The 16,702-nt window shown below is 31.3% G+C and overlaps 1 protein-coding gene across 4 annotated transcripts in view; it reads left to right on the forward strand.

Annotated features, from left to right (window-relative positions):
- The first annotated feature begins 2,585 nt into the window (after positions 1 to 2,585).
- Positions 2,586 to 16,702, forward strand: part of LOC134272949 (suppressor of lurcher protein 1-like) — a 53,264-nt gene continuing 39,147 nt past the window's right edge. For 2 of the 4 annotated variants that reach the window (XM_062755124.1, XM_062755139.1), the window contains exon 1: positions 2,586 to 2,658. In XM_062755124.1, the coding sequence (XP_062611108.1) occupies positions 2,635 to 2,658 (24 nt within the window). In that variant the 5' untranslated portion in view covers positions 2,586 to 2,634. Of the gene's footprint in view, positions 2,659 to 10,514; positions 10,605 to 15,069; positions 15,338 to 16,702 lie in introns of those variants that run through there. The other 2 variants (XM_062755128.1, XM_062755133.1) reach the window with 2 other exon arrangements.

Consider the following 16,702-nt stretch of genomic DNA (forward strand, 5'->3'; position numbering starts at 1 on the left):
GAAATTTGATTGTAACTTCAGTATGACTATTTGCTTTTTTTTTTATCTAAGTAATAAAGTACATAGGTAGATGCAACATTCTTTTTTTATTGTTGTCAGTGTAATTAACAAAATCACTTGAGTTTATGTTAACATTTTGTATTTTGCAATGTGTTTTTTCTTCTAGTCTTATAGACTTGAAAACACTGTGCGTAGTTCATGAAAACGTCTGTGTTGGGATTATTTCTTTCCTTGCAAATCTCTGCAAATCGCTTGGCACTACATATGCAAATCATCTGCGTGGACAAAAATGATTATTTTGTTTAATATTTAATTTAGAAGTTGGACTACTTTTTATGTCAATTGCTGTATTATGATGTCCTTCGAACTCTTTAATCTTCCTCTTATTCACTTTTTTAAACTTACCACTAGGCAATTAAATTGATAACTGTATTTGGGTACAGTGTTTGAACAAAAGTAAATGGGAGAATTTTCAAGAAATTATGTCAACACATGTACTGCTATAAAATCTTTGATAATCGAAATTTTTTTCTTATAAAAAATGTCACTACAAATCTTCTTTCTCCAAACTTTTGACAAAGTTCAATTAGATTCATTTAAGAATTGTAAAAAATTATCCAATTAAGCACAGTTCTAGGTTTTGTCTACCGCAACACGGCAAGAATATAATATTTCCATGCGCATTTATAATAATATTTCCATGCGCATTTATCTTAAACCTGAAGACACAAATAGTGTACCCCGTAAGATTTATGCAAGAGGTTTTGAATGTAGCATTTAGAGGCATATCGAATTATATAATACAATAACTTAAAACAATATCAGAATCAGAATCAGAAAATTTCATTTTAGTCGGATGATTATAACAGAAACATAAGCTCTGTAGAGCTTTTGACCAACATTATATTAGTACTACATATCATAAATGACTATGTACACATTTAAAACAGTTAGGACTACACTGTGCAAATTGCAGCAATAACAAATTCAAATAAAAAATTGACATGTTAGAGATGAAAATGATTGGCATATGAATCAGCTGAAAAGCAACGTTATAATAACACCTAGACAGTCTTGTAATACTGCGATAGACAAAATTTATTCGTTGTTTCTCTTCATATTTTAAAAACTTATTTTATTAAATCGAATGGAATATTATTGAAAAGTTTGAAATTTAAAAAAACTAGTCAGCCTCCGATTAACTCTGGTTTTATTTCAGATGTCAAATTTGTATAAAAATAACCCCATTTTCTAATTTCTGAAGCTGGACATAAAATACTTTTATATCCATTTCGGCATAAGTAGATAAAACAAAATGCTATTTTCAAGAATGAAACACAAACATTCTGTGATTTTAACTTTAGACCATAGGAGAGACAAGGAAAAAGATGTTTTTTTTTTTTTGTTTTTGTTTTTTTTTTTTTTTTTTTTTTTGCATTATATTCATAACAGTCTTTACATCTGAAAAAATGTACAAAAAATTGGCCATGGGTATTTTTCTGAATATTTAAATAAAAATCATATGTCTATGTGTTTTAATTAGATCATTTTCTATTCATGCGTAATGTTAGCTAAAACATACAATTAGCTAATAAGAAATCAATTATTTCTTTTCAGCTAATGCCAAACATACTGAAGAGTAAGACAAAACATTACTTTGCATTTGTTTGTTCCTTTCATGCATATGGAATAAAAAATGGATATATTTTGTTTGCATGTGTGTTTTCAATGTGTGAAGACTCCTTAAGCAAAAAAGCACGCATTCGCTGAATTCATAAACTGTACTGCATTTATTTTGTATTTCAACTTCACTTAGAATGAAGAAAAAATTCATGAATTATATTTGCGCAGATTTGATTACATAAAAACGAGACATCTTCAAAATGAAAATTAAAATTTATATACTCGTAATCAGAGATTTTATAAAAACATTTAAAATGTCATGAAAACATCGAGTCTGCGGTGTTGTACATGTAATGTTTCCTTTGTTGTGTGTGTACGTGTTTTAAATGCTGTGCTTGAAGTTTCTGCAAGCAAGAATGTTTTTTGCACTAAATTATTAAAAGTGTTGGTCTTCGTTGGTGATATATTTCATAAATTTTCTTAAACTGTATATCGTTGCATGCTTTTGTTCATTCCATCAGATACATTGTACATGTAAGACCATATAAAAGTAGTTTTTAATGTAGTGCTTTCGAAAAAAGTAAGTATAAATATGCTAGTTTGTTGTGCAATTTTGGGTTGTTTTTGAAAGCATAGAAAAAATTATATTTTCTGTTTTACTGGAACTTAAAAAGAAAAGTGAAAATGTTTTATTTATATAGCTTTAATCATTATCTTTATATCTAATTACATGTATTAACATAACAAAATATTTAAACATGTTAACATTTATATAGCAAATGAAACTCTTAAGATGTTTGGTATGAAAGTTTTGTTCCAGAATTAACATCACATTTCAAAGGAGAATCACCTAAGGTATGAATCTCCTCTCTCTCTCTCTCTCTCTCTCTCTCTCTCTCTCTCTCTCTCTCTCTCTCTCTCTCTCTCCTTATATTTTTTTAAATGTTGATAATAAGTTGATGATCAAATGCTTACTTACTAACTACTTGATTTTGTTCATCTTAAGCTTTGATGCGAGAAACAAATCTTTTCACGGTAAGTGATTTTTTTTATATATATTATTCTAGAAAGAAGAAACGATTTCATGATAAATGAGATTTTTATTAAACTTAATATAACAAACAATTAAGTGTTTTTATATATATACTTTATGTAATTAACATGACTAAAATACCCGATTCTTCGTGGCTTCCCTCTCAAGAAAATCATACATGTACCTTGATGTTTTAAAGGAGCACGCATTTATTTGTAAATTCATATGTTGTAAGATATTGAGTAGGAAGGCAATTTATTAATTTTTGTTTTAGGATAAACTAGAAATTCCTTTATATTTGATATGTGTGTAATGAGGAATAGGAATAAGCAATTGTAAACGTCAGTTTTTAGTGCCCTTTATGTGTCACTAGATTTCCTCACACTAAGTTCCTTAGGGAAAAAATCTTTAACTTAATAAGAGATATTTTATATTTTACTCGCTTCATTAATTGTGATGTAAGATACATAATACTTACAGAACTTCATCTCCATAGCCCACTCTTCATCGAGCTTGGTTTTAAATTATTTTCTTTCAGATCGTAACTGTGAAAATACGTGGTTAAGGCTCTTTTGTTGCTTTCCTCCTTTTCTTGTTGAAGACTAAATATTATGTTCACAAGTACTTTGCTTATGCTTTGCTACTTTTTACCAAATATTTGTCATTTTCCCTATTCATATTCATTTAATGTAATGGTTTTTGTTTGTTTGTATGTTGTTAAACGTCCCTCTCGATATTTTTGTTCACTCAAATGGGGACGCTTAAATGGTAAGCCGTCTTCAAGAAAATCTTAAGGACAATTGTGACCACATTTGTATTCCAGGTGAATTTTTATTATTTCATTCCTTTCATATAACACATTTAAACAAATGTGTCATTCCACATTTATAAGTTATAAATACACATGTATCATTATCATATAAACTACATATATATTTTTAAAAATTTCTTTTACATATTATATGCTAAAATGTTTTGCATAGACTAAAGGAGGAACATGTAAAATCGCTCTTGTTTAAAGTCTGTGAATTTTTAGATATGAAAGAACAATACTTCGGGGTAAATGTTTTACTTCTACACCGCAAAGAATATTATCAATCAGCGTTTAAACGCCAAGTTTGACTTTCTAGAATAAGAATGGTTTGTGACAGCAAGACAGTTCCACAAGGACATACCGCGCTTGTAAAATTTGTGATTTCAAATCATCAGATATTATACATCAGAGTTATAAAAAAGATTTTTTAATGGCAATGAGTGGAAAGATCTATCACAAAAACATATAACAGGGTCTGCCGTTATAAAACTTTGAGAATTCTCAATAAAAAATCTCAATTCAAGTCTTGAGAATTACTCAGCTGAGAATTTGAGAATAAAACAGAGTTTAATAAATTTTTATTTGTCTCAACTTTTTTATGAAGGCCAAAGAGTCTGAGAATTTTGGATTTGAGAATATTCTCAGACTTAAGAGCATTCTCAGACCTAGATAGAACGTTCTATCGTTAAAACGATACTGTCCTACGGACCGGGTTTAACGATAGAATTCGATCCATGTATTCGTAATATACCAAAAAAAAAAAAACATGGGCGATAACTCGCACTCACTACAATCAGTGCTTTTACTATGAACAATCTAGAGAGTTCCGAATGTAAACATGGCAGGTAAATTTGAAGCGAGAGAAAAACGTTGAGGAAATTAATTGGATTTTCGTCTTTAGATGGATTATTTTCTGGGATAAAAGGCATAAGCAATCTCAAAAAGGTTTGTTTTGATTAATTTGGTAGTAATTTCCAGTGCAAATCCTTTTATATTCTTCAAATTCGTTTCGGAGCGGATCCGCTCCGATTTGCTACATTGCAAGTATATGGGACGTATTCTAACTGTGGTGAGGGCTTGTACCGAGACACAGTTAGAATATTCTAACTATCTCAGACCTACATTTAAGTATTTTTTTTAACGGCGGGCCCAGGATCTGCTTCCCTTGAGAACGCCCTCCGGGAATAGTTCCTGTCAAAGGTTTGCTAAATGATTTTCCTAACTCAAAGCCAGTGGATAATTGTATAATATTCAATTTCGCTTGGAACACGTGTATGAAATTCCCATTTGTAAGTTATAATGCAAATCTCATTGCCCTATTAGTCGGTGATGATGGAGAGATAAACACTTTATTTGGAAATTAAGGGATATTTTTATAGAAATTTAAGCTTTAGGTATGTTTTCGCTGCATTATTTAAAAGAGGTACACGGTATTATTCAAAATTAAAAAAATATATATCTACAATCATCGAATTCGTATAATAATGTTTAATTTTTATAAGGAAAATTTATGGTATTAGTCGTAAGTTATTTTGTAAATCATGCCCCTGATTCATTTATAAATCAATAACAAAAATTTACTGTTTATCAAAAATTTTTCTTTGTTTATAATAAGGGGACGTACATATACGAATGGTATCATTGCCGGAAAAACTGTACTTGTTATGTAGTTTTCATGCAATGCTTCAACAACAACTCGCCGTACAAAAATTAACAAAGACAGCATTTTAAAAAAATCAGAACTATTTAAGGCACTTCTGGGCGGCACTCTGAATACTTCACTTGAATAATGATTGAGTTATCTCTCGTTTTATACTGTAGTATATAGGCAAGCTCAAACGCCCACATACATGTATCTTGCATAAAAATAAACAATGTCCTGTATTTACGTCTATCGATTAAATCAACAGTAACTTTTAGTTCTTTTAGACTTTTTGAAATTTTTTGTCTGTACAATTTCTTTTTTTACAAAAAAATTAACTGTCAATGTTTTATTTACTTCTTGTTAAAATAGTATTCGTGTCATATTCATCTGTAAATGAATCCTTTCTCCCACCGGTTTTCTACAATATGACAAATATTCTGACGGACATTATTACAGAAATGAGAAATTTACATTCTTTGAACCGTTTTAGCAAGAAACAACGATTTCTCTCAGTGTTCATATCATAATATATAATCCTCGTGTTCATAATTGGATGTTGAAGAAGTAATGTTTAAATTATACAGATATTTATTTGGAAAAAGCCTGAATAACTTACCTGAAATTTTCACCTGTAGTATGCAGTACAACATGGACTTGTGAGGCTATATTATAACAAATAGTCCTTTTTTTCTGAGAACTTTTGGTCCTTATTTTTAATTTAAAGAATAAAATATCACATACTACCTTGTACTAATATAAATAAATTGAATCCATAGTATGTGTTTTTAGCGCCTTTGTAGTGAAAAAAGACACCCAGAAAAATGGATTTCTGTGCAATCTTAACATTTCCTTCCGTAGACATGTACAGTTCACGCCTTTTATTTACATCTTTGCCTATCTTCATTTATATAACTAAAATTCTCTCTTTTAGTCTAGTCCTGATTTTTAAAAAGAAGGCTAGAAATAACTTCTAACGGCAAATAATTATTATTTGGTCCAGCATAGTTTTTTAAATCTATTTCGGGTATGCTGAATCCGAAAAAACATGCTGGCCTTCATGAAAATAGCGTTAAAGAGGTCAAAATGGCGGACATCCATTTTTTCTAATTTTTTCTCGTTCGAAATGGAGAATTAATGAATGAATATCTAACTGCATGTAATAAAACTATAAAAATTATAATAGAATGCTAACATTATTAGTTAAACTCTGAAAAGAACTATATGCGGTATATTGCATATGTTTGCCCCCACAAAAGTCAAATTTTGAAAACTTCCTGAAATGTGCTGAATTCAATAAATTGTACGAGAAATATAAGTTAACAGAAAATATTATAGTTCCAGAGCAGTGTATTCACAATTTCTGTTTTAATGACGTCACAAACTAGTCCGATTTTATATCCTTTTTCAGAAAGAGGACAAAATGGACAAAATTTCAACAATTTAAGCTTTAAAATTTATAGAGCGCATGTGTGTTCAGGAACAATATTGACATATTTCATTGATATTATCATTCTACACATTATATCAAAATATTTATCCTGAACACACATGCGCTCGGTGACTTTTATTTAAAATATCGACGAAATATGTACATTTTTCTGCAAAATTCATAAAAAACTGAAATTTACGTCATATTTGTGACGTCATTACGTACATATGACGTCATTGCTTATGAAATTATTCAGTGCTTTGAAGTCAGCATATACTCCCCTGTTTAAGGACTTAATTAAATATTACTCCATCAAAGTTTGATTTTGGGGGGCAAATGTTGGTTAATACCGCATATAGTTCTTTAGTCGTTTCTACACTTAATTCGAATTTTCTCTGATTTTTATCTATTGTTTCTATATTCTTTTTTGTTCAGGATTTTACCTTTGCAAATATCCATACAATGCAGATTTGTATTATTCCCTCTACATCTCACTATTTTACAATTGAATGATAGTGCAGCTGTAAGTTAGAAGTCAAATGGCGATTCAAAATGGCGAATATTCTAACTGTAAATTGGCGATCTTTCAAATCAAATTGCATAACAAAGGATACGTCTCTCTCCCATTTTGCTTTCACCGGGGAACAGAACAAACATCATTTTTAAACATCTCTCTTCCTTCACTTAAATAATTAAATTAATCCAATTAATGACAGAACTTATGCCAAGTCTTTTGTCTTCATAAAACGTGTACAAATTATTACAAAGGAATTTCTAAGATGTATACGTTTAATTTACAGCCGTTCGTTTCTCGAAAACGACTGAGTCAACCTTTTTTTTCTACAAGTGATCTACCTTATGACGTCATTTTCACATTGTGACGTCACAAACACGGGGCAATACGTTCCATTACATATGCTATTTTTAGAACATGTGTATGACTCTATGTGTGCCAAACTTTATTCTGTAAATATAGAGATAGTTCGCGAACGTTTTGATCACCCCTCGTATTGTCATTGTGACCTCCTATTTTACTTTTTGATCCGAACACATTTTTAAAGTTTACCGTAGCAAAACATGGACACTGCCATTATTATATTCATATGGGAGACCAGTCTATCATTTAGTGAACTAATTGCTCTCAGTACCTCTAGTTCATTTTGCATATGGTTTTGGAAATTAAACAAAATAGAATTTTCACATTTCAACATAAATGTGTTGTTTTCTGAGTGTTGCTTGATTGATTGTATATTGTTTAACGCCGAATCGGCAATTTTTCAGCCATGTTTCGGCGGACTATCAGTTTAAATAATCAGTTTTTGAAGGATTTTGGTTTCTATGACGCCCCGCAGTGAGCTTACTCTTTTTCGAACTCCAGAGAAACAATCTTTTACATGCCAATGGGGTTGTCATACTTGACACGGGGCACCATTTTATTTGAGTGTTGAAAATACCAAAATTCCGAAGACAGACTGACACATATAGCAAATAAAGCTGGAATAGAGAATGCTAGGGGATAATACGAGGGATTATCAAAAATTTCGTGGACTAGCGTCATAAAATTAAAACCGCTTTAGGCACATCAATGAATTTTAGAATATCTAATTAGCATCATCTTTTCTATCTAAAGAATAAACCATAAATCATAAATTTTATTTTTTAATAATAATTAGTAATGTTTTTGTAAGCAATGGTATGTCCAGGCGGCGTAACCTCGAACACGACGTTCTTGCGACCTAAGTGTAACTGAGAAAAAACTATTTTTATATGAACATTTGACATCCAAAATTCCCGTTAATTCAGGTATGTGTCGGAACACAATTATTCCATAAAATATTAATTTTTCACTTCATTCTGGAAGTTCTATGAAATTTTATCGTATATTTTTTAACGGAATGTCCAAACAAATCTGGCCTTAAAATGACGTCAAAAGGGGGAGGGGTTTCCGTTTCCAACATTCTATAAAGTTTTGCCCATGAAAAAAACTGATATGGACCTAAAATATGTTAAAACTGGCTACAGAGAAATAATATGCATCCAAAGTTCTTGTCTTTTAATGTCAAAATAGATTCAGAGAGAAAAGGGATACACAGTTGATGTCGATATGCACTCAAGGTGTGAAAAACAATCACGTAAGAAAAAGACGTTGTTCATGTGTCGTAGATGTTGAACTTCCAAAAGCAAAATATGCCCGCACAATCAAGCGAGGACCTCTCCCTATGTATTTATCCATTTGGAATATATTCATTGAATGCCACTGTTCGTGACATTGTAAAGTCATATAAACATGACGGGTTTAAGTCCTTACTCAGCTCCGGGGAATCTTATCAAAAAAGTGTATGAGGTAAAAGAAGCGGACATTAAAAAAACAATGACGCTGTAGGACGTCATGAAAATAAAGGACGACAGCGCCGGGAGACCCTATAATGTCGTTTTCATTTTTTTTATAATTTGGCAAATAATGAACGTATCAGGCTAAAATTTTCAACAGTTCTTTGTTTTTTGTTTTTTTATGTTCCATATAAATTTTGAAAGCGTAGACTATATTGTATTAATTTTATAGCCCCAGTCCACGAATTTTTTGATAACCCCTCGTGCTAAGTTCTTATTAGTGCTTAAAAGCTAGAACAAAGTGTTCGATGAAATCGGACAAGAATTTTTTTCAGTTATATTTGTTGGTGTGCCGAGGGATGTTGAGGTTGAAGTGCGAGTTGAAAATGACAGCGATTCGGGATTGATTTTTGGTGGGGCTAAAAGGCTTTGGAACACGTACGGTCAAATACGAAGGGGGATATTTGGAAACTCTTAAGTCAAGTTTGTTTTAACTATTTCCAGTAAAAAATGAATTTTTTCAAGTATTTTTTGTTCATATTTATGGGACTAATCAATATACTATATATACTATATATTATGAAAAACAATTTAAGTGTAATTTATTTTCTGCAAAACGAATCAGAATTAAGCAGTTTCTACGAAATTCGAGTGTACATGTATCAGACATCATTTTGAATTACCATTTCGAGCTAAGTAACACATCTTAAATTTAAACGACTAATTTTTTTATTTAAAATGATCAAATTTGTGTTCTGTTGGCATTTTTACGTAGTTGTACTACGCTCAGTAAGATATTCACAAATCCTTTTTCCTATGTAAACAACATAAAGAAATTTTTTTTTTTTAAAAAAAAAAAGATGAATTTTCGCCATTTTGAATCGCTATTTTGACTTTTATCTTACAGCTGCGCCATGGCGCATCATTCAGTTGTAGAATAGTGAGATGCAGAGGTATAAATTACAAATCTGTAGTGTGTGGATATTTGCAAAGGTAAAATCCTTAACAAAGCGGAATATAGAGCAAGAGACCAAAAAAATCAGAGAAAATTCGAATTAATTGTGGAAACGACTAAATTTTCTGAGTTAAACTAATAATGTTAGCATTCTATTATCATTTTTATACTTTAATTACACTCAGTTAGATATTCACTTATTAATTCTCCATTTTAAACGACATTAAGAGAAAATTTAAAACAAAAATGGATGTCCACCATTTTGACTCGTCATTTTGACCTCTTTAACGCCATTTTCATGAAAGCCAGCATGTTATTTTCGGATTCAGCATACTCGAAATAGGTTTGAAAAACTATGCTTGACCAAATAATAATTATTTTTCGTTAGAAGTATTTTTTTCTATTAATTGGACCAGACTATTTGTTTTAATCCCCTTTTTCTGAATAAAGACAAACAGAAAAATTATATTTGAACATGTGTGCAATATTAACATTTCATTCTGTGTAGACAATTCACGCCTTTACTTACATGTATGTCTATCGATATCAGCAAGCCACTCTCTCAAGACCTGAAGACTTCTAGTTTCCGGCGAAGAAATCTGTCTACGATACAATGGTCCCTTGAGAGTTTTGTATGTCAATTTTAGAGAAAAAAATGTTAGTGATATAATGGCAACTGGTCTGTCTGCATTGTGTGCCCGGATTCAAGCAAAAATCAATTTGTGATATTCTTTAACGTTAAACTAAGGATGTTTATACATGATTATAGAAGAGGTAGGATTTTTTGAAATATTTCAATGTTTGTTATCAAATAAGTCATTCATTATTTATATAAAGTTTTATACCCAAGCAGTTGCGAAACGATATTACACAACCGGTATCTCATGGGTCTTTTTCTTAATTGTGAGAACAATCTTTTAATCATTCAATATCCCCGTGAATGAGCTATGTGACAAGTGCGTTTTGTGAGTTTTGTTTATATGTTTGGTTGTCTCTTTTCATATGAAGACACCGCTACTAACACGTGAGAACTGTACAATTTAGACTCAAACTGGGAACTCCAAGCCTTTGAGCAATGAAGTATCTTTATCGTGGCAACTGAGCAAACGGACCTCGAATGATACGGTCTTAACAACCCGCTGAATAAGCGAGTAATTTTAAACTTTGAGTTAAGTATCAATTCCTAGCGACTCTAGAACAAACGCTTGAACCACTCCGCCACATGGGTGACCATTCTAGTGTAAATGATACACATGTACAGAACTTAGTCCTTTATAATTCGAAATTAAGATTTCCTTAACTTATTAGAATCAATACTTAACAGAATCAAAATATATAATATAATCTAATAAATATTTTATGTACGAGTTTTCACCTTCAATATTAACCTAGATTTAATTAAAATAACTCAATTAAAACTAGTTTTTTTTTTAGTTGTGACAGAAATGTTCATGTTCTAACAAACACAATGTTCTCTCTCTCTCTCTCTCTCTCTCATTTTTATGGCGAACAAACGTTTTAAATAATTGTTTTTTTTCAACTTCAACCATTTAGAAGTTGTGCTGGATAAAATCGATAGATTGTCTCTTTCGCCTGTGATTTATTATGTTCCGTTCCTTAACAGTGTAACAAATACATGAAACGTGTGAGATGGTCTGGAAATATTTCTCCAGACGATACTCTATCATTCAATTTGAATAGAAAATGCACTAAAATGTTAAGGAATAGCAGAAATTTGTCGTTCAGTAACATTTTCAGATCTAGACGATTCAGTGACCATTGTATTGACTAATGTCGCCCTCGTGGCGCTGTAGTTAGAGCGTCTGCTCTAGAGTCGCAAAGTACTGAGTTTATGGTTACTTCACCGGTTCAAATTTCACTGTGGGACATGAAGTCCTTCAGATGAGACCGCATAAACCGAGGTCCTGTGTCGCAGTAAGTGCCTAAGTGCTGGAACGAAAAAGATCCCTTCCTGTTCAATCTCTGAGTGCTGAGGACAAAATTTGCAGCTCTCTACCGGCAAGTGGTGGAATTTCTCTATGAGTTATAACTTCTCGGAAGGGATGTTAAGCAATATACAACCAGTAAATCATTCAATTGACTAAATGGACTAGACCTATCATATGATTCTTATTACTTGAACCGTCACGGTAGCTACTAAGTCGGAAGATCGCTGCTCCGTGTTCGTTAAATTACGAATCTAGCCCGTAACAGCCTTAGTCGATAAAAATAGACAGTAACTGCTCCTTCAGCCATGCGCTGGGTACTTTGAAGTTAAAGGGGTCCTTTAATTTAGTCACGAATAAAAAAAACTGAGGTCCTGTGTCACGGTAGGCGTTGGCACAAGGATCCCTCTCTGTTCAATGACTATAAGCGTCGAGTAAATGTCAAAAAATAAAGTACACTGTGACGTTTCTGTATGAGTGAAATTTCTCAAAAAGGGCGTCCTTACCAGTTGTGCAACATCTAAGTTTTTTTTATTAAAAGACTTATATTTGAGATAGCAAATTCCATGAGATAACATTGTATTCACGGACGTCAATAAATATGTGACTATGTACAGGGAAACTGTTATAATAATAGATATATCGTTGATGTGTCTTTAGGTAATGGATTTCGATTCTTATAGTTCTTTCTAGTTATTTACCATCAGAAGTAGATACTAGATATGCTATTAATCACTTAATTCTAGTAATTAACATCCTATTTCTTTAAAGAAAAATAAGCAATTTAGAAAAAAGAATCTGATGTTCAGGACATGTAAAACTTCTTGGAGTCCTGATAAAATGACTCTCACTGTTTAATCACATACTCTTTTAAGCATGTTCATCGATTCCCTCTGGAGGTGATTGCTTTGCGATAAAAACTTTGCTCTAATTACCGCTTCCAACTGTCAAATATTATGCAAGCCCGATTGATATTGATGGAACAATTAGTTGCGTTTCCCTGCTCAGCAGAAAGTCCGTTGCTCGATTCCTCAAGTTTGCAAAGTGAATTACGATGAACCGATGAACTGTGATCGATGGCAAAATAGAAAACATCTTCTCTTCGCTTATTCTCTTAATGACTATTTCTTTGTATTGATCCGTAAACATTTATCTGACAGAAAAGCCGTCACTGAGGCAAAATAGAAGCTAATTGGACTCTAACATTGTGTCCATGTATTCGGAGTTCTTTAGTAACCAGAAAGTTTGTTTGCTTGAGGAAACTAACATCAGTCGTCTATTAATATTTCCCCAGAGAGCTAGGAGGAAAGGGTACTTAAATATGCTCCTACAAATATGTTCGATATATATTTAATGTATGTGTAATATAGATAATGAACATATTGAATTTTTTTCTTGCTTTACTCAAAGACAAGAGATTGTTTAAGGTAAAATCAGAAGGGCAATTTATTAAGAAACATTTAAAAACAAAGTATCATCTGAACACTTTGGTCACTATAAGATTGTCCACTGATTGTCTTTTTCTTCTATTTTAGGGGTCTTTACCATTTTTCAAATGTCCTATTTAAATGTTATTGCATTAAAAAAATGTGAACTTATTATGCTGTAAGTAACATATAAATTATTTATCTTCAGTTTGATTTGTAAAATGCTTGCAATCTGTCTTATTTATTGGGAAAACCTTTTTGCATAAAATATATAGCAGTTTTCCTGTGGATTATTTCATAAATTTCATCTCACAATTCTAGTTTGAAGACATATACGGATGTATATGTTTCCAGGGCATTCCAGACTTTTTGTAATAATTTTTGAAATATTTTGTCTTTATTCTTATTCATCAAACTTATTTTCTTTAACAAGGGCCTTGATTACGTCTCAAACTCACATTCTAGTAAAATGCCTATAAAAATAGTTTTGAGGTTATTTCATAAACCCCAAATATAATAAAGGAAATGTCAACTAAAAAGTTGTCAATTGTAGAAAGATTCCATGCAAATGAACATTTTTCATTAAGCAGTAATATACTATTCTGTGTGATTCTGTCAGAACGACATAAAATGTTAATTAATTTATCTACACGAGGGACCTTTACACGGAACTCTGACATTTACGTAGTGTTTTCTTTTATAATATGTCTTAAGGTTATTCACGGGTGATGCATCAAGAAACTGAGAGAATAATCAAGAATACTTCAAAGCGTCAAAGAATTGATTTTTGATACAATCTATGAAGAACTCTTTCTCTGCGAAGCTTCCTTGTTATTTTGATACTTTATAGATATACCGATGCTTTATTGGGAAGAGAAGTTTGGACAGTATGACCTTATTTTGTTATTTCATGGGAGGATTGAACAGAATTAAATTTAGTTTCCTTGATAATAAACCTGATTTAAGGGTACACAACTTTTAAGTTAAAATTTACAATGTCTTTAAAAATATACTTAGAGATGGCGGAAAGCAAGATTGAAAGACTCACAGTTTAACCTTATTTTGACTATTTTGTAGGAAGATTGGACTGAATTAAATGTAGTTTCCAAGATAACAAACCCGATTGTATGAAAGGTCCCAATTTTTAAATGCAAATTACAGTGTTTTCATTATAAACTCAAAGACGGAAGAGAGCAGAAAGATATCAATGTTGATATGTGACACAGCGGGTGTAACCAGTCTCCAAATGCTGCTTACCCCTTCAAGGCACCATATCTTACCACTGTTGCTTTAAGAGGCCCATGCTTGCTCTGTTTAAAATGTGAATATGCTATTTAAGAGACCTAAACCTCGATATATGTTCGTTATGTTCATAATAAATTACTTGTTCTTAGAAAAAAAATAACTTTGACTTCCTCAGAAATATCTCTTTTTGAGAATTTAATTTCTTTAAGTAATGTTCATGTGACAGCTTCGGAGTTTTTGTTATCTTTCTACTGGTTAGAGTTTTTAAACATAAGACGATATATTCTTCAGCTTAACTTCGCATGGGTTCATTTAGTTTGTTAATTTATAAACTTTGATATCACACTGAAATTAAGAATTTTTCTTTTCTCTTAGTATGGTTGGTATAGAAAAGACAAATTTACATTTATTCTCTCTTAATGTATTAATTTAAATCAATTTAATGAACTGAACTGAACTGCTCTTTATTCTGAAACACAGTAATTTTTTATAGTATATTCTTCTTTATACATAAACCACAATTAGAAATTATTATGACCAAAAAGACGTCGCTTTTTGTCGCGCCATAAAATATATTCACACTGAATTTATTACGACTGAAAATGGGGAAACAGCGGGATTATAGCGTTCCCTCTGTGTCTCTGTGAGTGTTGAGCAAAAATCAATTCCAGTTTATCATCCTGAGAGTATGAGACATTTGCTGAGATTGTTTCAGCTAACACGTGTCCAGGGCTTTGGGTTCTAGGGTTACTGAAGTGAGGCCTCGTCTGGAATGGCTTAGCTTCACTCTTTTGCCCAGATTATGGTGTAAAAGTGGATCGTACAGATAAGGTTTTTATTGTTTGTCGTATATGTTGATACTGATTAATGGACGTCAAACGCTTGAAAAGTAAGTACGGGTTGAGCTTGATAGTTTAAGAATTTGCTTTAAGTTTTAATTCAGTGTGAATTTATTTAATCTTCAAAAGAGAGACCAAATCTTTACATTAAGAAATAATTTTGTGCAAACTACAGTGACATTGTTGTCTTTTTTATTTCAATTGATTAAAAAAACTCTAATTTTACACATTAAGCCATCTTGAAAAAAAGTTTGATTGTAATCTCCCGACCATTCCTTTTATTCCAGTCAACACATATATGGACATTTTATGGGAAAACAGAATTTCCCAATTACCTACAGATCCAATATTTTTTCTCTTATTGAAGGGAATGCATCCAAACATTTTTGTAAAAATGGCTTTAAACTTTATGTTTATAAGTCTCCGCCAACATCTGATGTTATGTTCATGCCAAAACACTAGTCGTCTCTTTCTGACTCTGCAATTTTAATATCTTTCTATGTTTTTTTTATTTGTTTTAATTGAAAAGGCATATCATATAATATATTCTGTATATTGTATTCACTTCAAGTTTTTTTTTTCATGATAATTGAACGGTATCATAAGTTTAAAAAGTTGGTTTTCTTCAAAATGCATTTTCTAATTTTTACAAAAATTATTTATTATAAGTAATTTATTCTATGTTAAGGAACATTTTAGATAGAGATCGTTGTCTTACAGAAAAGTATTTATTTAAGGTTCATAATCCTTCTCTTTACTCACAGAAAGCTGTTTTCTGTTAAATTTTCGAGATGAAATGTAATGCTTGAGTTAAATAAAATCGGTTTAAGCATCGCTTGCCGTGCAAAATTTGGCAAATAAAGAAATTTCTTTTCAACATATTTGTTGAATGTTGTGGACATTTATCCAATTCAGAGTTATCTTTCTTATCAGAGTATCAATGAACCTTAATATATTTTCTAAAGAACTTGGATATATCCGTCATCTAGTTGTGATGTCATCAATGACATTTGATAGCTCTGTTGATGGATTTATTTTTTAAAAGATCAATATATGAGAGGATCTAACACTTGAAATCATTAGTTTGAAGTAATGAGTTTTCATAAAGGAAGATAGCTGATGCTGTCAATTCTACAGACAATACTTGATTTAAATTACAAACTTCCCTCAGCACATGATGAGATTTAAGATTTATAATATTTTGAGCACAAGGGGATGACGAATACTGATTTTTTTTTTCGTGTAATTATTTTTTCTTGCTTTACTTTCTACAATTTTAAGATGAAATTTTACATTACTAGTATTATAATGGATTGCAAAAACGATTCCAGGGTACAGATATTCATTGTTTTATGAATTTACCTCATGTTCAGCAATAATAAAAAGATACACGGAATAAATGGAAGGTAATTAGT

Source organism: Saccostrea cucullata, unplaced genomic scaffold (assembly GCF_032062105.1).
Source record: "Saccostrea cucullata isolate Sc308-1 unplaced genomic scaffold, CSIRO_AGI_Scuc_v1 ctg655, whole genome shotgun sequence".
Lineage (NCBI taxonomy): Eukaryota > Metazoa > Mollusca > Bivalvia > Ostreida > Ostreidae > Saccostrea > Saccostrea cuccullata.